This window comes from Pimephales promelas, chromosome 23, assembly GCF_988280905.1.
Source record: "Pimephales promelas chromosome 23, fPimPro1.hap1.1, whole genome shotgun sequence".
Taxonomy (NCBI): domain Eukaryota; kingdom Metazoa; phylum Chordata; class Actinopteri; order Cypriniformes; family Leuciscidae; genus Pimephales; species Pimephales promelas.
The window spans coordinates 403,460-424,132 of record NC_142791.1 but is presented as its reverse complement, the minus strand read 5'-3'; the positions used below and the strand labels follow the sequence as shown (position 1 = coordinate 424,132).

The 20,673-nt window shown below is 41.7% G+C and overlaps 3 protein-coding genes across 3 annotated transcripts; 2 read left to right on the top strand and 1 right to left on the bottom strand.

Annotated features, from left to right (window-relative positions):
• The first annotated feature begins 314 nt into the window (after positions 1-314).
• On the top strand, positions 315-8,943 carry stt3a (STT3 oligosaccharyltransferase complex catalytic subunit A). Its single transcript, XM_039677150.2, has 18 exons — positions 315-446; positions 1,005-1,127; positions 1,199-1,259; positions 1,337-1,458; positions 2,135-2,280; positions 2,752-2,842; positions 3,531-3,637; positions 3,786-3,950; positions 4,292-4,472; positions 4,570-4,725; positions 5,025-5,116; positions 5,198-5,353; positions 5,953-6,141; positions 6,244-6,360; positions 6,534-6,636; positions 6,733-6,921; positions 8,354-8,469; positions 8,559-8,943. The coding sequence occupies exons 2-18, from the start codon at positions 1,040-1,042 to the stop codon at positions 8,595-8,597; spliced, it is 2,118 nt and encodes a 705-aa protein (XP_039533084.1). The 5' UTR covers positions 315-446; positions 1,005-1,039; the 3' UTR covers positions 8,598-8,943.
• Positions 8,944-9,297: 354 nt separating this feature from the next.
• foxred1 (FAD dependent oxidoreductase domain containing 1) lies at positions 9,298-16,317 on the top strand. The gene is made up of 11 exons (XM_039677147.2): positions 9,298-9,517; positions 10,185-10,402; positions 12,494-12,604; positions 12,724-12,842; positions 12,936-13,030; positions 13,110-13,211; positions 13,304-13,380; positions 13,450-13,610; positions 14,653-14,782; positions 14,855-14,959; positions 15,124-16,317. The coding sequence occupies exons 1-11, from the start codon at positions 9,412-9,414 to the stop codon at positions 15,376-15,378; spliced, it is 1,479 nt and encodes a 492-aa protein (XP_039533081.2). The 5' UTR covers positions 9,298-9,411; the 3' UTR covers positions 15,379-16,317.
• Positions 15,977-20,655, bottom strand: cry5 (cryptochrome circadian regulator 5). The gene is made up of 11 exons (XM_039677146.2): positions 20,555-20,655; positions 20,023-20,260; positions 19,736-19,930; positions 19,543-19,661; positions 19,308-19,462; positions 18,239-18,379; positions 17,990-18,157; positions 16,761-16,901; positions 16,529-16,680; positions 16,223-16,434; positions 15,977-16,118 (listed from the first exon to the last, which is right to left on the bottom strand). The coding sequence occupies exons 2-11, from the start codon at positions 20,235-20,237 to the stop codon at positions 16,060-16,062; spliced, it is 1,557 nt and encodes a 518-aa protein (XP_039533080.2). The 5' UTR covers positions 20,238-20,260; positions 20,555-20,655; the 3' UTR covers positions 15,977-16,059.
• Between the last annotated feature and the right edge of the window lie 18 nt (positions 20,656-20,673).

Below are 20,673 nucleotides of genomic sequence, written 5' to 3'. Positions count from 1 at the left end.
AAGTCACTTTTTATTGCAAGACAACTATCCTAAATAAACACTTTGCTTTAGAATTACACAAAGCTTCGTAAAAATGCGTGTTTCCCTTCTTGACAATATGAACGTGTACGTGAAATGTTAATAGTAATTAAAATAACATAAACATGTTATGATACTTGATCCTTGACATGAAAGTTGAAGTTTTGAAGTGCAGCGTGGACTCCACAGTGCTGACTGTCTCTCCCATTAGGACACGTCATATCTGGAGCGCCATGCGGAACTCGTCTTCCTGACACACTTGAATGACATCTCGAAGACCAATCAGCAGAAGCCGTTCTTGTGGAATTGTGACGCTCAGCCAATTAGCGCCCTCTCTACGTGGATGGGCGGGACTCGAACGCAGAGAGGGTTGTGTGTGTGAGAGTGTAGAAAGGCTGGAGTGAGTGAACCGCCGATGAATAAGACTGGTAATTCTGCAAATTTATACATTTTAAGCTCATTTATCGCAACTATACGGGTTTTGGTGTCATTATACTTACTCATGTGCATTAAATAATACATTTACATATGATAAAATAGCTTGTGAAAGTGTGACACAGGTGTGATATTAGCTAGCAGCTAATGGGCTAATGAAGACTTTAATAGTTTATTTTCACGAATAGTTTGTTAGGAAAACACCGTGTTAATGTGCATGCTGATGCTCCCAGAATTGATTTATCTGCCTGTACGTATGAGTTTAAGTATTAGTTGTTATTTTGTATAGGAATTGTGCACATACTGACTCTTCCTGATTTCACAGAGATGATAAAATGTGCAGATTGAGCGATTTGTTCAACTGCTTTACCCCTAAAATTCGTATTTGACGCTTAAAGGATTTAGTAAAACCTCTTTCATCAGGTAAAAAAAAATAAATAAATGGCAGAATTGCATAATAATTTTTAGATAAAGGAGTCCTATCCTACACTGGTCTCGTATTCCCCCCTGAAGTGTCCAATTCAACATGCAGTTGTTGTCTGTTTTGTCAGGTATCAAGAGTTAGTCCTGCCTCCTGTGTGTTAAGATGACCAAGATGGGCTTCCTGCGACTGTCCTATGAGAAACAGGACACCCTGCTGAAGCTGCTCATCCTGTCCATGGCGGCCGTCCTGTGTGAGTGTCCTTTATATCAGAACTCATAACTAGATGCCAACTGTCCTCTGATTCGTGTCATTTTCTTCCAGCGTTCTCCACCAGATTGTTTTCCGTGTTGCGGTTCGAGAGCGTCATCCATGAGTTCGATCCGTAAGTACAGCTTTCGGGTCGTCATTTTAACAGCATCCCTAGAACCTGTTTCACTGAGTTTCTTGTTTGTTTTTCAGGTATTTCAATTACCGGACCACTCGCTTCTTGACAGAAGAGGGTTTTTACAAATTCCATAACTGGTTTGATGATCGGGCTTGGTATCCACTCGGGAGGATTATAGGAGGCACCATCTATCCCGGTACGGCTGAAGGACACTCATTTCTAAATTTATAGCAACATAACAAAAGGTTATCTGTGTTTTTCCACCACTTGCCCTTCAATTGTTGTCTCAAGTACCAAATCTCAGAATGCTTCAGTCATGCTGCAACAATGTCATTTTATTTATTTCCAATAGAGAGGAATTCTTGTTGGCAGTGCTGATGTCATTTCCTTGACGTTTACTTGTTTACCACTTTATATAACCGATTGCTTTAAAGAAAGCAGCTTTGCAGTATTAAACGTGAAAAAAATAGTGTCAGTGTTGCTTTCAATTAGAATTGCAACTTCGATTTCTACTATAAAGAAGCTCTCCAGTTTATTTCAAATGACGGCACACCAGTTTGTTCATAGTAGTATATCTGCCATTTGAACTTTAATGTGTAACTGGAGTACTATCATTAATTTAATTGACTTGTTTGGACTTTTTTTGGCTAATGAACATCAAAACTGGCCGACATCTCATAAACTTGAACCATTTTTAGGAACCAGCATCATAGCAGCAGACTAAAACCGCTTTAATCTCTGTAGCTTCTCTATAGCATCCACCCTGCCATTTTGTTGGTGACTTTTGCATCTATTTAATACCCATCGCAGTATAGAATACAGCTCCTTTTGCCAAATTAAATATCATGTGTTTCTTCTTTTTTTGCCTACAGGGTTGATGATCACATCTGCGGCTCTATATCACGTGCTGCACTTCTTCCACATCACAATCGACATCCGTAATGTGTGTGTGTTCCTGGCCCCTCTCTTCTCCTCCTTCACCGCTATCGTCACCTACCACTTCACCAAAGAGCTGAAGGTGAGGCGCCAATCACACACTCATCCGTGGGACCGGCTCATCATTTATCTATCTAAGTAAATTAACATGGCGGGCGACGAGCAAAAAGAAATGCTGATAATAATGTTTGAACTGCTTTTTATAGAAAATTCACTAAAAAAAGGTTTGTGTTCGGCCTGCTGCACCATGACTGTGGTGGTTATGCTTTTTTTTTGTCAGCTCACTTTATTATTTGGTATCGTTTCGTTTGGCAGTGTGTGCGTTTGTCCTCAGGGTTTCCCCACACAACAGGATTCTGATCGTAAATACTCATATTATTTGAGATCGATGTGGCCTCTTAACACACCTCAGGAAAATCTGGCCTAATAAACTGTAGAACCATCAAGATAATCGGGACTTTACCTGAGATTGTCGGAAGGGTAGAGTTGGGCCCAAAACTTTCCATATTATCAACTAACGGCTCAATCTGATTGTAGTAACGCTGTGTTTCAGGATGCGGGCGCAGGGCTTCTGGCGGCCGCCATGATCGCAGTCGTCCCAGGATACATCTCTCGTTCTGTGGCAGGCTCTTATGACAATGAAGGTACAGTCGTTTCAGAGGTGTTGTGTTATAATGTTATGTGTTTAAAAAGTAGTCATCAAGGAGGTGGATTTCCACAAAAATATTTCAACATTTGATAATGATAAATGTTTCTAACTCCAAATCAAAAAGGATCATGTGACACAGAAGACTGACAGAAAACACAATCTGAAATTCAGCTTTGGATTTCAGGAATAAGTTGCATTTTAAAATAGAAAATTGACAATGATTTAATTATTTAAAAATAAAATCACAAGTATTACTGTTTTGGTGAGCATAAGAAACTACGTACAGACACCAAACCTTCAAAGTGTGAAAGTGTTTTTTTATTTTTAGTATACACAAAACATTTCTTAAAAAAAAAAAATATATATATATATATATATATATATATATATTAGTGCTGTCAAACGATTAAAATATTTAATCGCGATTAATCGCATTAATGTCGTAGTTAACTCGCGATTAATAATTAATTTTTATCTATTCTAAATGTCTTTTGATTTTCTTTTTGTTGCATTATTTTTTTCTCATTTTAATGCTCTTGTCAACATGGAAAAGTGGATTGGCTTTTTTAGTGCAAATGTTTTTTTTTATTATTATTATTGATTAAATAAATTAAATATATATATATATGTATATATTTAAAAATATATATAAAATATAATTTTGTTTCCTTTTTGATATGAAGGAATCGCCATTTTCTGCATGCTGCTGACGTACTACATGTGGATCAAAGCGGTGAAGACGGGCTCCATTTATTGGTCGTCCATGTGTGCGCTGGCTTATTTTTACATGGTGAGCCGAATTTCAGACCCACTGTCGCTTGAATTGGGGTTGTTTTAGAGCAGATGATGTAATGTATGTTTTCAGTTGAATCATTGTTTTATTTAAATACACAACAAGTGATTTCATTAACAGCCACTTTGTGTGTTGTCATCATCAGGTGTCGTCGTGGGGTGGGTACGTGTTTCTGATCAACCTGATCCCGCTGCACGTGCTGGTGCTGATGCTGACCGGCCGCTTCTCTCATCGCATCTATGTGGCGTACTGCACCGTCTACTGCCTCGGCACCGTCCTCTCCATGCAGATCTCCTTTGTGGGATTCCAGGTGAGGAGCTGAATATCAGCTAGTATTATGGAAGCGTATTGCATTCACTTGAGGGAAAAAAAATCACTGTTTTTCTGAATTAACGAGTTAATTATTTCACAATTATTATATAATTTTTCATGAAAAAAAGTTTTTGCTCTTTTTTTCTGAATTAATGACTTAATTATATTTATTTATTTATTATATTTATTATATTTATATTAACTTGTTAATTCAGAAAAACAGAGCAAAAACTTTTCTTTTTTTTCATGAAAAAATATTATAATTTTGAGAATTAACTCGTGAGTAGATTTACGCCTCCATTCATTATAGACGAGTAATGTCTGGTGCTCTTCCCGTAGCCTGTGCTGTCGTCTGAACACATGGCTGCGTTCGGAGTGTTTGGCCTGTGTCAGATCCACGCTTTTGTGGATTACCTGCGGAGTAAGCTGAACACGCAGCAGTTTGAGGTGTTGTTCAAGAGTGTCATTTCGCTGGTGGGAATCATCCTGCTCTCTGCAGGCGGTGTGCTCATGCTCACAGGTGATTCAAGAAAATAATTACGTTTCTGAATTTAATAATACTTAAATGTTTTTTTGGGGTCATTTAAATAGTTTGTTTTTGTGTTTGCTTATGTCAGGGACAATCTCACCTTGGACTGGCCGTTTCTACTCTCTGCTGGATCCTTCATACGCCAAGAACAACATCCCCATCATCGCCTCTGTGTCGGAGCACCAGCCCACCACCTGGTCCTCGTACTACTTTGACCTGCAGCTTCTGGTCTTCATGTTTCCAGGTACAGCACCTTCCTGCAGACTTTCTCTTTTAAATCCCTAACTTTTTGCATATAGATTACTACGGAGCCCTAAAGGGATGAGGTGAAGATGGGATGAATAATTATTTGGCAATGCTTTTGCGTCCCCTGAGAATCTTTGTGTTCACTAGCAAAGAACGTTTCTCTCTAATCTGCTCCGTAGATTAGAGATCACGTTTTATTTTTTATTTTGAACATGTAATTTACTAGAAGTTGCTAATTTAATCTAAATTTCTGCAGTCTATTTAAAATGTTTAATTAATCATGTCTTGTTTCTCCAGTTGGCCTTTATTACTGCTTTAACAACCTCTCTGATGCCACAATTTTCATCATCATGTACGGCGTCACCAGCATGTACTTCTCCGCTGTCATGGTAGGACCCTTTTACTTTATTAGGTTTGAAGTTGGTCTAGTATTTCTCTCTTCACAGTGGCAGCTGATGTGTTCTGCTCAGGTACGTCTCATGTTGGTCCTGGCCCCCGTCATGTGCATCCTGTCTGGCATCGGCGTGTCTCAGGTCCTCACCACCTACATGAAAAACCTCGATGTCAGCCGACCGGACAAGAAATCCAAGAAGCAGCAGGACTCCACCTACCCAATCAAGAATGAGGTTCGGTCAACGCTCTGTTTATCCCTAAAACCGTATTTTGGACAAATGTGGGCAAAATAGTTTTGATTTATTTTTAAAAATATTTCCCTTGATCTGAGCGGTACAAGACTTGGCTACTTTTCCTAAGTTTGCCTCCTGAACACACACAATTTTTTTTTTTGTCAATTCTACAATGTTAACTAGGTGAAAAAAAAAATAAAACTCAAAAATGGGCACCCATAGAAATGAATGGGAAAAAGTGTAATTTAGACACCAGATGACAGCAAAGTCACTTCATCTTTAGGTTTTAGCTCTAAGAACTTATTGGAATGATATTTTTTAATGTAGTTAAAAAGTAAAACATAAAAATAAGCATAATTTGCATAGAAATATATAGTACTTTTTGAAGTAAATAAATTAAAAAATGCCCCCAAAATAAAATAAACACCATAAATGGATAGACAAAACTTTATCGAAGACAGTGATATAACATTAGGATCACACCTGAGTCCTCTGTGCCCACATTTGTCCACAATTACAGGATTAAGGGCTATAAAGAGAATATGGTTTGAGGGTCAATCTTTGTATCATTGGTTCACTCTGCTCTGATTGGTCCGTAGGTGGCGAGTGGCATGATTCTGGTCATGGCGTTCTTCCTCATCACATACACTTTCCACTCCACCTGGGTGACCAGCGAGGCGTACTCCTCCCCGTCTATCGTGCTCTCCGCTCGCGGGGGTGACGGCAGTCGCATCATCTTCGATGACTTCCGAGAGGCTTATTACTGGCTCAGACACAACACACCGGAGGTTGATCCATCAATCCATCAACCCATTGGCCATCATAAACTTCCTGCTTCTTTTAAATCCGAACAGTTTTGCTAATCTCACATTGCTTTTGTTTGTGTACAGGATGCTAAAGTCATGTCGTGGTGGGATTATGGGTATCAAATAACAGCGATGGCCAATCGAACCATTCTAGTCGACAACAACACTTGGAATAACACTCACATCTCCAGAGTTGGTCAGGTGATTAAAGGCGTACTTCAGGATTTTGTATTAGTAGGGAAGCTGTATTTTCAAATTACTGTGCTTATCCCCCTGACACGAGAGATTTATGTACTTTTTGTCTGGAAAAAATGATGTGAGATTATATTGTGGATTAAGTATAATTAAGGCATTTTTAATAAATATCTTTGCAGGCTATGGCCTCCACAGAGGAGAAAGCCTATGAGATCATGAGAGAACTGGATGTTAGCTACGTCTTGGTGATCTTTGGTGGATTGACGGGATATTCATCTGATGGTACGGTCTTGGATTGTTCTTGTCCTTAATGTTTGAGTTGTACTATCTGGATTGGATGAAACCTGAATAACTTGAGTTTACATGAACTTCTTTTAGACATCAATAAGTTCCTGTGGATGGTCCGTATCGGGGGCAGCACAGACACGGGGAAGCACATAAAGGAGCACGACTACTACACTCCCACCGGAGAGTTTCGTGTGGACCGCGAAGGGTCGCCCGTCCTGCTCAACTGCCTCATGTACAAGATGTGCTACTATCGCTTCGGCCAGGTCTACACCGAAGCCAGTGAGTATCTACTCCTTCAGCTATCTACAATTCATGGGTTTAACCCTCTGATGGGCTTCAAAAAAGTCACAATTTTAGTCTTCGGGGTCTATTGGACCCCAGACAATAAGATTTAATTTTGTAACAGAATAATTTTTTTTTTTAACAAATATAATTTTGCTCTGTTTATTAATGTTTTTACTCAACATTTGTGTAGTTTTTGGAGGATTTATGATTTTCTATTTATTTATTTCTATAAATAAATAAATGAATAAATATTTATTTAAATAGGATTTTTACAAAAAAAAAAAACACCATTTTATGTTAAATAAACTTTATAAAAGACCCAGATTTCTAACTTTCATTCCTTGGGATACCATGGATAATTTTACAAGGTTGAATGTAAGATTTTTTGGAAAATACAGGTTAAAATTTGTAAAGTCACTTTAACCACTAGATGGCTATAGAGCTCCACTAGGCCTATATACTATTTGAATTACTGAAACATAGTTTCTAAAGTTGGATTCATATCTAAATATTATAAAATCACAATTATAACAAAAATAAAATACTTTTTGTCAAAGTTTAGCATTTGTTTTTGTTAAAAAAAAAAAGTAAATTGGGAAGAAAATCGAACAACTAGGAACAATAGTTTGGAACAATAGAGCAATAGTTGATAAATTTCTTTTATCTTTTTTATAGCCATACAAATGTATTCCTGTGTGTGTGTGTGTGTGTGTGCACATTTTCAATGTGTCTTAGTGTTACCTATTTATTTTTGCGGTGGTTCTGCATTTTAGAGTATTTTATTTTACAAATGATAAGCGAACAGCTTTTATAGTCTGTATGTATTCCTGTATATTGTATTCCTCTATATGTGTGTGTTTGTGTGTGTGTGTGTGCACGTGTGTGAGCATGATCATTTTGGATTGTGGAAGTTTTTTGCATTTTTGGAAGTGTGCCACTTTATTTCTGTCATTTCTGTCTGTGTTCTGCGCTATTTCTCATTTTGATGATGAATTTTGTCTATTTTGAGTCCAATGATAAATAAATATTTATTTATTTATTTATTTATAGATATTTAAAAGATATCATAAATCCTCCAAAAACTGCACAAATGTTGAGTAAAAACATTAATAAACAGTAAAATAATATTTGTAAAAAAAAAAAAAACTATTCTGTTACAAAATTAAATGTTTTTTTTTTTTTGCCCCCGAAGACCACGAGTGTGACTATTTTTGTCACGCCTACATAAAAACAGATAACATTCCATTTTAATTTTTTTTGTAGATCTAGAAAGTGTTGAGAGCCGTAGGAAGTTTCATACCATTTGGAAAAAGAGAACTTTTTTTTTAATTCAAGCAAAAGTCATTTGGGGTCCAGTAGACCCCGAAGACCATCAGAGGGTTAATTCAAGTTTTGGACGACTAGAACTGTTTGCCTTTCGTTTCAGAGCGTCCTCCTGGTTACGACAGAGTTCGTAACGCTGAGATTGGCAACAAGGACTTCGAGCTGGATGTGCTGGAGGAAGCGTACACTACAGAGCACTGGCTCGTCAGGATATACAAGGTAGACTTGAACTCACCTGTGCATCTTTAACCGTTGTCCCTCCAAACCATCCTAACTTCCAATGATGATCTCCTGCTTTGCCTCCATAGGTCAAAGACCTTGACAACCGTGGGCTCTCAAGAACGTAAAACCCAGAAACTCACCCCCCCCCCCCTCTCTCTCTCGAACACACAGCACTGAACGTCTGCGGCCCCCGTCCCATGATCCCAGGAGAAAGCCTGAAAACTTTTTTATACTTTTGTTGTAATTGCTGAAAGAGATTTTCTTTTCATACCTTTTTTTTTTTTCTTGGTTTGTTTTTTAAAAATGATCTGGTTTTGTCTGTACTCGGGGGCAGAAAGCTGTCAAATGTTCACCTGTAAAGGTGAGGGATAAATGTTTAAGAATGTTCAGAAGTCATTTCTGCAATCAACTGGCCAGATAACTGTTTGATTTGTCTTTAAATGGGTTAATAAAGGAGTGACTGGGATACAATTGTTCAGTGTCTTTTTTTTTAACCAATGAAATCACATGCAAAACCCAAGTTTGCGTCAAGACCAGGATCACTGAGCTCTAGACCCAATCAATATCACACCCCCAATATGCTCAGACCAAGATTTGTTGGTCCGAGAACCAAACAGTTCATTTTAATGCATTGAAATAGAACATTATAATAATTAAAATGCATATTACACTGAGTTTCCTTGGTTTACTGGGAAAATTCAAAAACATCGATCATTCACACACGATATAAGGGAGAAATGATTTTAGCAGCTTATGTGCACGCCCCCTACAGGCGACTCATGATGAAACCACATAATGTGGGCTGGCCTTGCTGTGGCATCATTGTGCGCATGCGCACATTGCCAAATGTTTTTACACTCCACAGTGAGCGGCGTGTGTCAGTGTTAAGGTGATTGGAGAGTATTTTCCCGATTAAAGAACAGTCTGACGACAATTGCAATGTGGCGCAGGTTGTTCGCCTCGGTTCCTGCTCTCAGAGCTCCTAAAGCGGCCTGTCGGAGTTTTAAAAGCAGCAGCAGGAGCGCAGAGAAGGACTTTACTAAAGGTGAGTCGATCCACTCAATATACTTCATGTATTTATACCAGTATGGCAGACGTTAAACACTGCAGAGCGAAATTTAAGCAGTGGCAAGAATCACGCGTGTCCTCCTTACATTCGTTTTTTTAACCCTAGTATGGAAAAGGTTAGCTTATTAATATTCATTTGTTCATGAACTGGCGTTGCTTCACTTCATCGGAGCGTAATCAAATCAATATTCATGAGCAAAGCCTGGCTCGCAGTAGTCATTCGTCCGTTGATTGGCCAACTGCCCTACTACCTCTTTCCTCTCAGCAAATCAGTGAGGGCGGACGTAATTAATATTCATATGTCTGCCGTAGGATTTGTAAATTCGCCTCCTGCATATTCGGACTAATACAAAACACTGATCAAAATGATAAATAATAAACCAATAATAATTTAAATTCTCTCTTACCATATTTAATTACTAAATAATATTATTCAGTTTGTTTGTATATTTCTCTCTCTTGGATTTTTTGGATAGACAATAATTATTATTACCAAATAAAATAAGGTTTTCTTCCTACATGTACACACTTCCTGCACAGTATGGTTTCTAGCCTGGTTGGTAATGATGTAACGTCTGTCTCCGGTCAATAAAACATATACTCAGAAAACGTTTAGGTTATCTGTCATATGTAACCCGTTGCAGACCTGGAGGCTCAGTTCCGGGCCTTCCGGGAGAAAGCGGCCGCGGCGATGCCCGGCAGTGACTGGAGCCCGGTGGAGCTGACCCCGGGCCTGCCGCCTGAGAGGGCCGATGTGGTGATTATAGGAGGGGGGGTCGTGGGATGGTCCATCGCATACTGGCTGAAGAAGAAGAGTGCGAGGGACAGTGTGAGAGTGCTGGTGGTGGAGAAAGACCCTACGGTGAGTGAATCCAAGGGCACTTAGGCAGTAGCACCTCATTGCAGTACACGAGATCCAGGGGGCGGAGTTGGATCCAGATCTAAGGGGTGGAGATGGGTAGGATTAGGGGTGGGGTTAGGGATCAGGGGGCGAGATGGGTAGGATTAGGGGTGGGGTTAGGGATCAGGGGGCGGAGATGGGTAGGATTAGGGGTGGGGTTAGGGATCAGGGGGCGGAGATGGGTAGGATTAGGGGTGGGGTTCGGGATCAGGGGGCGAGATGGGTAGGATTAGGGGTGGGGTTAGGGATCAGGGGGCGAGATGGGTAGGATTAGGGGTGGGGTTAGGGATCAGGGGGCGGAGATGGGTAGGATTAGGGGTGGGGTTAGGGATCAGGGGGCGGAGATGGGTAGGATTAGGGGTGGGGTTCGGGATCAGGGGGCGAGATGGGTAGGATTAGGGGTGGGGTTAGGGATCAGGGGGCGAGATGGGTAGGATTAGGGGTGGGGTTCGGGATCAGGGGGCGGAGATGGGTAGGATTAGGGGTGGGGTTAGGGATCAGGGGGCGGAGATGGGTAGGATTAGGGGTGGGGTTCGGGATCAGGGGGCGAGATGGGTAGGATTAGGGGTGGGGTTAGGGATCAGGGGGCGAGATGGGTAGGATTAGGGGTGGGGTTAGGGATCAGGGGGCGGAGATGGGTAGGATTAGGGGTGGGGTTAGGGATCAGGGGGCGGAGATGGGTAGGATTAGGGGTGGGGTTCGGGATCAGGGGGCGAGATGGGTAGGATTAGGGGTGGGGTTAGGGATCAGGGGGCGAGATGGGTAGGATTAGGGGTGGGGTTCGGGATCAGGGGGCGGAGATGGGTAGGATTAGGGGTGGGGTTAGGGATCAGGGGGCGAGATTGGTAGGATTAGGGGTGGGGTTAGGGATCAGGGGGCGAGATGGGTAGGATTAGGGGTGGGGTTAGGGATCAGGGGGCGGAGATGGGTAGGATTAGGGGTGGGGTTAGGGATCAGGGGGCGGAGATGGGTAGGATTAGGGGTGGGGTTCGGGATCAGGGGGCGAGATGGGTAGGATTAGGGGTGGGGTTAGGGATCAGGGGGCGAGATGGGTAGGATTAGGGGTGGGGTTAGGGATCAGGGGGCGAGATTGGTAGGATTAGGGGTGGGGTTAGGGATCAGGGGGCGGAGATGGGTAGGATTAGGGGTGAGGTTAGGGATCAGGGGGCGGAGATGGGTAGGATTAGGGGTGGGGTTAGGGATCAGGGGGCGAGATGGGTAGGATTAGGGGTGGGGTTATGGATCAGGGGGCGAGATGGGTAGGATTAGGGGTGGGGTTAGGGATCAGGGGGTGGAGATGGGTAGGATTAGGGGTGGGGTTAGGGATCAGGGGGCGAGATGGGTAGGATTAGGGGTGGGGTTCGGGATCAGGGGGCGGAGATGGGTAGGATTAGGGGTGGGGTTAGGGATCAGGGGGCGAGATGGGTAGGATTAGGGGTGGGGTTAGGGATCAGGGGGCGGAGATGGGTAGGATTAGGGGTGGGGTTAGGGATCAGGGAGCGGAGATGGGTAGGATTAGGGGTGGGGTTCGGGATCAGGGGGCGAGATGGGTAGGATTAGGGGTGGGGTTAGGATCAGGGGGCGAGATGGGTAGGATTAGGGGTGGGGTTAGGGATCAGGGGGCGAGATGGGTAGGATTAGGGGTGGGGTTAGGGATCAGGGGGCGGAGATGGGTAGGATTAGGGGTGGGGTTAGGGATCAGGGGGCGGAGATGGGTAGGATTAGGGGTGGGGTTAGGGATCAGGGGGCGAGATGGGTAGGATTAGGGGTGGGGTTAGGGATCAGGGGGCGAGATGGGTAGGATTAGGGGTGGGGTTAGGGATCAGGGGGCGAGATGGGTAGGATTAGGGGTGGGGTTAGGGATCAGGGGGCGAGATGGGTAGGATTAGGGGTGGGGTTAGGGATCAAATCCCATGTGATGCAATTAATGTGTCAGGGGAATGCACCATTTCAATTCTGAATATGATCAAGCAATTCTATTGGATCCAGGATCAGCAGAGCCAATCAGCTTGTGCCGTCTGGTAATATCTGTGTGTGTGGCTCTTCCTGCAGTATTCGCAGGCGTCCACTGTGCTGTCATGCGGGGGCATCCGGCAGCAGTTCTCCCTGAAAGAAAACATCCAGCTGTCAATGACCTCGGCGGATTTCTTGAAGAACATTAATGTAAAAGCACTCTTCCTGAAACACTGTTCTTGTTACAAATTGTTACATTAGTATTTCCGGAGACTATTTAGTTGTAAATGTTTCTTTCTACATGTGTTTGTTCTGTTGAAACGCCACAGGATCATCTCTGGGTGGCGAACGAAGACCCCGTGGATCTGCAGTTCAATCATTCAGGATATCTCTTTCTGGCCAGTGAGAAATCGGCTCATATCATGGAGGAAAACTACCGCACTCAAAGGTGACGCACCAGCCATTTAATATCAGAATATGGAAATTACTTTGTCAACTCAACCAAAGTTAAAGATTACTAAAGCCACGGTTTGATTGGTAGAGACGCTGGTGCGAAGGTCGCCCTCCTGTCCCCGTCCCGGCTGAAGGAGCGCTTCCCCTGGATCAACGCTGACGGGGTCGCTCTGGCTTCTCTCGGTTGGTCAATGTTTTCCAATCTTTGAAACATCTCACGTGTGCGCTTTGTTACTGAGTCCCGTATTTATTCGTCACCAAGGCCTGGAGAACGAGGGCTGGTTTGACCCCTGGTCTCTCCTTAACGCTCTCAGACGCAAGGCCCTGTCTATGGGAGTCTATCAGTGCTTTGGAGAGGTCACAGGTCAGGATTCACAACTGCAGGATTTCTTACTATTTGTTTTTATTTAAAGGTTTGAAATGTTTTTTAAAAAGTACTTTAAATGTGATTTTCAGGTTTTAGATGCTCTTCAAATGTGGCCGATATCGCAGATGGAGACTTTGTTGATGTTAAAAGGATAAAATATGTCAATGTAAGTGCTTAACACACATTGGTTTTCACGGATAGCGTCACAGACAGAACAGAAGTGCTGTGGTTTCAGGTGCAGATGCCCAACAGTCTGGAGTACCAGCCCGTGGAGAGCAGCGTTGTGGTGAACGCAGCCGGAGCAAACTCAGGGAAGATCGCCGCCATGCTGGGCATCGGATCGGGCCCGACAGAGTCCATATCTGCCGTTCCGTTTCCTGTGGAGCCCAGGAAGAGGTTAACTCTCGTGTTTATTCACATTTGTCGTGTGGAGTGTTTATATGGTCATTTGCGGTGGTTTCTTGAATAAGCAGTGGCATACACTCTAAAATAAAGAATATTTTTAGATTATTATTTAAATATTATAATTAATTAAATACATTTTTGTTTTCACACACTAAATAATTGCTTAATTGTAATTTAACTGAATGAGCAGTGCTAAATATTTTAAAATAACTTTTGAAAGATGTGTATTATATTCATAATTATATATATTTATATGCATAACATATGGGTGCATGTACACTATAAACCCACACACACACAGAGTTGTGGTCAGAATTAATGGCACCCCTGGTAAATATGAAAAATGAATCAAAAATGGCTGTATTGTTTATCATTTTGGTTTTTCATTCAAAATATTTGCAAAAATCTAGCCTTTCATTGAAGTAAAAGAATTGAAAGTGGGAGGAATCACAATATGAAATAAATGTTTTCTCCAAAACACGTTGAGCAAAGATCAAAAGGACAAACAATGCAGATATATGTTTTACAGCCATTTTTTTAAATCATATTTACCAGGGGTGCCATTAATTCTGACCACAACTGTGTATATATATATATATATATATGAACAAAAACTGTTAAATATATCACGATTTGATAGCACTAATTATATACTATTATCATTAATATTGAATAAAACATATTTACTGAGCAGTGCTAAATATTCTAAAACAACTGTATATTATATTGTATTGTTTTATCATTAGTATTCAATAAAAATAAATATTATTTAATTGTAATATACATTAATGAGCAGTGCTAAATATTCTAAAATAATATTTTAGATCATATTATATTAATTAAATATGTAATTTGAATAAATGTGTTAAATATTGTAAAATAGCTTTGTTAAAAATATATATTAAACTATTTAAGATATATATTAATTAAGCAATTTAAGTTAATAATGAATTGAATCCATTCATTGATCAATTAAAATGGCATTAATGATATAATTGTGGAGTGTCACAGCATGATTGTCTCTCTCTCTCAGGTTTGTGTATGTGGTGCATTGCCCCGACGGCCCGGGGTTAGACACTCCGTTTCTGATCGACTATTCGGGGGTTTACTGCAGGCGAGAGGGACTGGGAGGAAATTACATCACGGGGATGTCACCAGACGAGGTATAGACATGTTCTGATCTGAACTCATTCATTCATATTCAATTCATTCATTCATATCTCTGCCTTCTGCAGACAGAAGAACCAGACGTCAGTAGCCTTGATGTGGATCACGAGTTCTTTCAAGAGAAGGTCTGGCCTCATCTGGCCAATCGGATCCCTGCGTTTGAGCGACTGAAGGTGAAAGTCGGAATGTAGTATTGTTATTGTGAAGGGAAAGGTTTCTTCGGCTTTGTCTCGGGACTAATTGAACAGTTTCTGATGCTTTTAACGTGGTAAAGTGCAGTGTGTGGCTGAGAACTGTGTGTCGGTCCGATTTAAGCACTTTGCTTTCCGTCCGTCAGGTTTCAGGCGCGTGGGCTGGATTTTACGACTACAACACCTTTGACCAGAATGGCATTGTGGGACTGCACCCTCTGGTGCACAACATGTACTTCGCCACGGGCTTCAGCGGGCACGGGCTCCAGCAGTCTCCGGCGGTCGGACTCGCCGTGGCCGAGCTTATCCTGGACGGGGGATTCAAGACCGTCAACCTCAGCGCCTTCGACCCGAGACGGATCCTCCTGCGGGAGCCCATGCTGGAGAGCAACATCGTGTGACGACTGAAGAGCACACACACACACACACACACACACACACACTCACTCACTCACACACACACACACAGGATGGAGCCGCTGAACATGAGCGTTACAGAAGCTCATCGCGGTTCAGACTCTCAGCGAATCAGGAGGAATTATCAGGACATTAAAGAGGAGCGTTATAAATGACTTATGGTAGAGATCAGGGAATTAGTTTCTTATTGCATATATTTAAATATGACATAGATCATGAGATATCATATTTTTTTATATTTGTCTTATTTTCACTATTTGAGAAATGAATACCAGAAATAATCATAAACTTTAAAAGTTTGTCCTAAAATGTAAAGCAGCCTTCATGGACTGAACGTTATAAATCTGTTCATTTTTAAATGTCTGTTAATATGGATGTGAATATTGTGGAAGAATGCTGAAAAAAAATTTATTGTAGCATTATTTTATTAAAAAAGTAAAGCAGAAATGGCATATATATATATACACACACTTAAAATACACACTCTTTAAGCAGAAATCAAAAACATTAACACTTTGTATTAAAGTGTACATTTACAGCATGCAAAAATGAACATGTTTCTTTCAGCTAAACAATCCTTTAAAATGTATCACATATGTATTAAAGTTATAATCAGTATAAAGAACCAAAATTGACCCATCAATATAGAAGATGCGAGTCCAGCTTTATCTCTTTGCCTTCTTCTGAAGCTGGTTAACGGTAGATGTCGCTTTGCGTTTTACACCTGCAGGGAAAACCAGAATCAGACTTTGACTCAAGAAACTCATCAGAATATCATATATTTTTATAATTGTGAATAATATCAATATTTTAGGTGTAAATAATGACCTTTAGTGATGGGTTTGTCCTCTGGAGAGCGCTTTGCATAAGCTGCTTTCATTCTCTGAATATTCTTTTTATGTACGACTTCATGATCCACAATCGGACGAGGGTAATCTTTTCCCACAATGCACCCTGCTCTCTCCTGAATGCTGCGAGGAGCTTTCCAGGGCTCGTATATGTACTCCGCAGGGAATTTCTTCAGCAGCGGAAGGTATTTCCTGGTAGACATGTGAAGAGAGTCGAGTTATTATTTAGTAGGAAGTTGTTTCAGATACGTTTAAACCAGAACAGAATGTAAAAACAGAAACTGACTTGATGTAATCTCCATTTTTGTCTGTTTTCTTGCCAAAGGCGACGGGAGAGTAAACCCTGAAGTACTGATGGAAGAACGCGCTGGCCGAGAGCCACTGCCAGTTTCCTGCATTCAACGACCAATCAGCATCCAGCAGCAGCTCCTCGAACACCTTCGGATGACAGTGATGACGGGTTAATGATGATTATACGTCTCATCGAGCTGGTTTTGTACTATAGCGGGTCCTCAAACCTTCTGGCCTTCCTCCCAGCTGATCCACAAGTCTCCTCGGGTCAGGAAACAGGCGACCGCGTGCCGGGCCAGATGATGGATCCAGCCCTCCTGACGCAACTGAGTCATGATGGCATCAATGAACGGGAAACCGGTCCGAGCCTGAAATCACACACACACACGTCCTCTGTAAACAAACAGCAACCGAAAACTGTCTTTTGGATCTTGAACCGTTTGGACCCCATTGAAGTCCATTATATGGAGAAAAATGCGGGAATGTTTTCATCAAAAACCTTAATTTCTTTTCGACTGAAGAAAGAAAGACATGGACATCTTGGATGACATGGGGGTGAGTAAATTATCAGCAAAAGTTTTTTGTAAAGTGAACTACTCCTTTAACCCTCAGGTGCTCTTTGGTCATTTCTGACCGAAAAATTTTCTGTTTTGAATTTTTAAAAATCACAGCTTCATCGCAATGTTACGAAACTTGGTGACTTTTATGGCATTATGTATGTGAACACACAAAAAAATTGAGGTCATGATCTGAGCAAAAAAATAGTCACACTTGTGGTCTTTGGTCACAAATGACCCCCATAGGAAATGAATGGGAAATTGTAAAAAAAAGAAAGAAATAAAAGGGTATATTTGTTTTTTGTCATTTTTTTTATAAGAAATAGATTTTGAGATTGTTTCAAATATATATTCAAATCCACCAACAACAACAAAAAAAAAAAATGTGTTCATAAACAGCTGGGGAATTCACATGCTTCTCCATAGAGAGCTGTACACGCCATCTAGTGGTTACACCATGATTCTACGCTTTTTCTCTATACTGTAACCAGATGGTGCTAATTTTCTTCAAAAAATATTTTTTTTCTGAAGGTCTAGACTCTATATTAAACTAAAACACTGCATTAATATTTTTTTTAAAAAAATAATATATATATAGAAAAATATATATAATTTCCCATGGCAAAAATAAACCATAAATATTGCATAAATATTAATAAATTCAATTAAATTGTCTCAAAATACTAAATTAAAAAGAATAAATATTATAGAACAAAAATAAATTACATTGGTTTTACTGGGATGGAGAAAGTTTCATTTTTAGGTGTCCGGTCACTTTTGACCGGGAAGATAACAAGTGTGACTCCGAAACGAAGAGCACCTGAGGGTTAAAAAAATTGGTGCATCATCACTGTATCATTGAGTTTTAGCACAGTCACAGCACCACAGCTTGGCTTTACCTCCCTCCACGCAGCGAGGTGCTCCGGATGGTTGTCCCAGTCCACCTGCACACAGTGAGGGTTTCCTTCCATCCTGTTGAAGTTGGGGATCCCGACGGCAGTGGTGTAGAAGAACTCTCTCCACAGCAGCTGGCCATGCAGCGACACCGGAGGCTCAGAGTGCTTCTTCTGCAGGACACACACACACACATCACACTCTTCAACTGTTCAATCTAGCGGCGCAGGTCACGCGCGAGACGGCTCACGTACCGCTCTGTACACGTCCGAGAGCCTCCACCAGAAGGTGCGCGCGGACAGGCAGCCGGACCGCACATACGGGCTCAGGACGGTGGTGCTGGGGGTCAGGGCGTTCGGGGACGTCTGTGGTTTTTCAAACTTGCACACCCACCCCTGCACAAAGACATTTGGCAAGATCATATTGTTATATATGGATGGTTTTGCTTGATTAAAGCTATGATGCAGCAATATGAGGTTAGAGGTACCGTATATTTACTGGAATCATTGTATTGCATTTCATGATGTATTTTGCTCACCACAATGAAAATGACCTTTAATCATTTAATTAAATAGTACAATTATATTTCATTTTTTAAATAAGATATTTAAAGTGGGAATTAATATGTATATGCATTTTTATGCATGAAGCCTTTTCATTAACTTTTTAAGCTATTCTATCTTCATAATATAGAAATATATATTCAAATATTGTGTGTTGTAGTATATATTTGTACATATTTTATTTTAAGGTCAACGATTTGCAGTTTGGTGTTAAAAAAAATGATCCTTAACCCCACCCCTAATCCTACCCATCTCCGCCCCCTGATCCCTAACCCCACCCCTAATCCTACCCATCTCCGCCCCCTGATCCCTAACCCCACCCCTAATCCTACCCATCTCCGCCCCCTGATCCCTAACCCCACCCCTAATCCTACCCATCTCCGCCCCCTGATCCCTAACCCCACCCCTAATCCTACCCATCTCCGCCCCCTGATCCCTAACCCCACCCCTAATCCTACCCATCTCTGCCCATGAACTCTAACCCCACCCCTAATCCTACCCATCTCCGCCCCTGATCCCTAACCCCACCCCTAATCCTACCCATCTCCGCCCCCTGATCCCTAACCCCACCCCTAATCCTACCCATCTCTGCCCATGAACTCTAACCCCACCCCTAATCCTTCCCATCTCCGCCCCCTGATCCCTAACCCCACCCCTAATCCTACTCATCTCACCCCCTGATCCTTAACCCCACCCCTAATCCTACCCATCTCCGCCCCCTGATCCCTAACCCCACCCCTGGGGGTTGTTGGGCATGTACCGGTCTCTGCATGTGCTCATCCAGCCTGCGCAGAGCTTCCTGTTCACCCCCCGGGAACAGATCTGGTCCTAAGGATGATGCATCCAATCCAAGATCTTCAAGCGTTGGAATTCCAAACTTCTCTTCATGGTCCTCAGAAATTGGAGTGGACACACCTTCCAGAGAAAGAGGCATAATGAAGGAGAGAGAACCAGCAACAATCCGATCTCATTCAGTATGATGTTGGGGCAGATACCGCTCATGTCTTCTTCGGTTGGAGCAGGAACAGGTTTTTTAGGAGGTCCGATGGCCTTCAGCACACTCTGGAAGCGAACGTAAGTCAGGGGAGTCTTGCCGTTGTTCTCGTCGATAATTCTGTATGAAAAAGCAGGTGAGTGTTTCTGTGCAAATCTTTATTAAAATATGATTTACACATTATGAGGCTTTACCTGTCAATGTTGTAGAGAGTGTGAGAAATCTTTGGAATAACTTCCACGCCATATTCCTTGGCCAACTGCATGACTTCCTCATCTCTGCTCCGACTGTACGGCTCCGTATCAACCTCAAAAGTCAACCGAGTGATCTTCCACTTCTCAAAGAGCTTCGGAAGGACCTCTGTGGGCGGCCCACTGACAACAAACAGCCTAGCGGTGCAATAGATTACACAAAACATGCTTGAGAAAAATATCCACCCCATCTTTAGCTTGTCTTAGAGTAGTTTTTGTTTCTGTCCCACCTGGAGTTGAGTTTCTTCAGACTGGAGTCCAGGTCTTTGAGAGCCTCCATCAGAAATCTCCATCGGTTGATGCCGATGCGAGTGTTGGTGGAGTACCAGGGGTCCAGCAGGAACAGGGGGTAGATGTGTCTACAGTCCTTCAGGGCAGCGATCAGAGCCGGGTTATCATGTAAACGCAGTCCTTTGCGGAACCAGTGAACGGAGTTTTGACTCATGGTCGCACTGGAAACACTGGACACTGGAAAAACACAAAAGTCCATTTACACACACGTGTTTTATATAATGTTGGTTTTAAAATGGACTTCAATAGGAATATTTTCATAATAATAATTACTGTTTTGTATTTTTTGCTTATATGATATTTTGTTCATTTTGCCCTTTTCTCTTTTTTTGTTTATTTAAAAAAAAATTAAGAGGTTTAAATGGAACTTAACTTTTTATATTATATATATATTGATACATATTGTGCAGTATAACTAAACTAAATCCTCAATAGCTATTTGAACGTATAAAAAAAAACATCAGTACTTACAGGTTACGTGAATAGACGATAAACAGAGCTGAGGTTTCGCTGGAGTTTTGTAACAGCCTTCTTGATGTTACAAAAGATGTAAAAATCCAGCAGCACGTGTCTCACAAGATCAGCCAATC

Excerpts from the sequence above, each read along its gene's own strand:
- foxred1 (XM_039677147.2), top strand. The coding sequence starts at position 9,412 with ATGTGGCGCAGGTTGTTCGCCTCGGTTCCTGCTCTCAGAGCTCCTAAA. Across the intron at positions 13,212-13,303 it reads GTGCTTTGGAGAGGTCACAG|GTTTTAGATGCTCTTCAAAT; the intron begins GTCAGGATTCAC and ends TGTGATTTTCAG. Across the intron at positions 13,611-14,652 it reads CCTGTGGAGCCCAGGAAGAG|GTTTGTGTATGTGGTGCATT; the intron begins GTTAACTCTCGT and ends TCTCTCTCTCAG.
- stt3a (XM_039677150.2), top strand. The coding sequence starts at position 1,040 with ATGACCAAGATGGGCTTCCTGCGACTGTCCTATGAGAAACAGGACACC. Across the intron at positions 5,117-5,197 it reads TGTACTTCTCCGCTGTCATG|GTACGTCTCATGTTGGTCCT; the intron begins GTAGGACCCTTT and ends TGTTCTGCTCAG. Across the intron at positions 6,922-8,353 it reads CCAGGTCTACACCGAAGCCA|AGCGTCCTCCTGGTTACGAC; the intron begins GTGAGTATCTAC and ends CTTTCGTTTCAG.
- cry5 (XM_039677146.2), bottom strand. The coding sequence starts at position 20,237 with ATGAGTCAAAACTCCGTTCACTGGTTCCGCAAAGGACTGCGTTTACAT. Across the intron at positions 19,931-20,022 it reads CTGAAGAAACTCAACTCCAG|GCTGTTTGTTGTCAGTGGGC; the intron begins GTGGGACAGAAA and ends TTGCACCGCTAG. Across the intron at positions 16,902-17,989 it reads ACCTCGCTGCGTGGAGGGAG|GCTCGGACCGGTTTCCCGTT; the intron begins GTAAAGCCAAGC and ends GTGTGATTTCAG.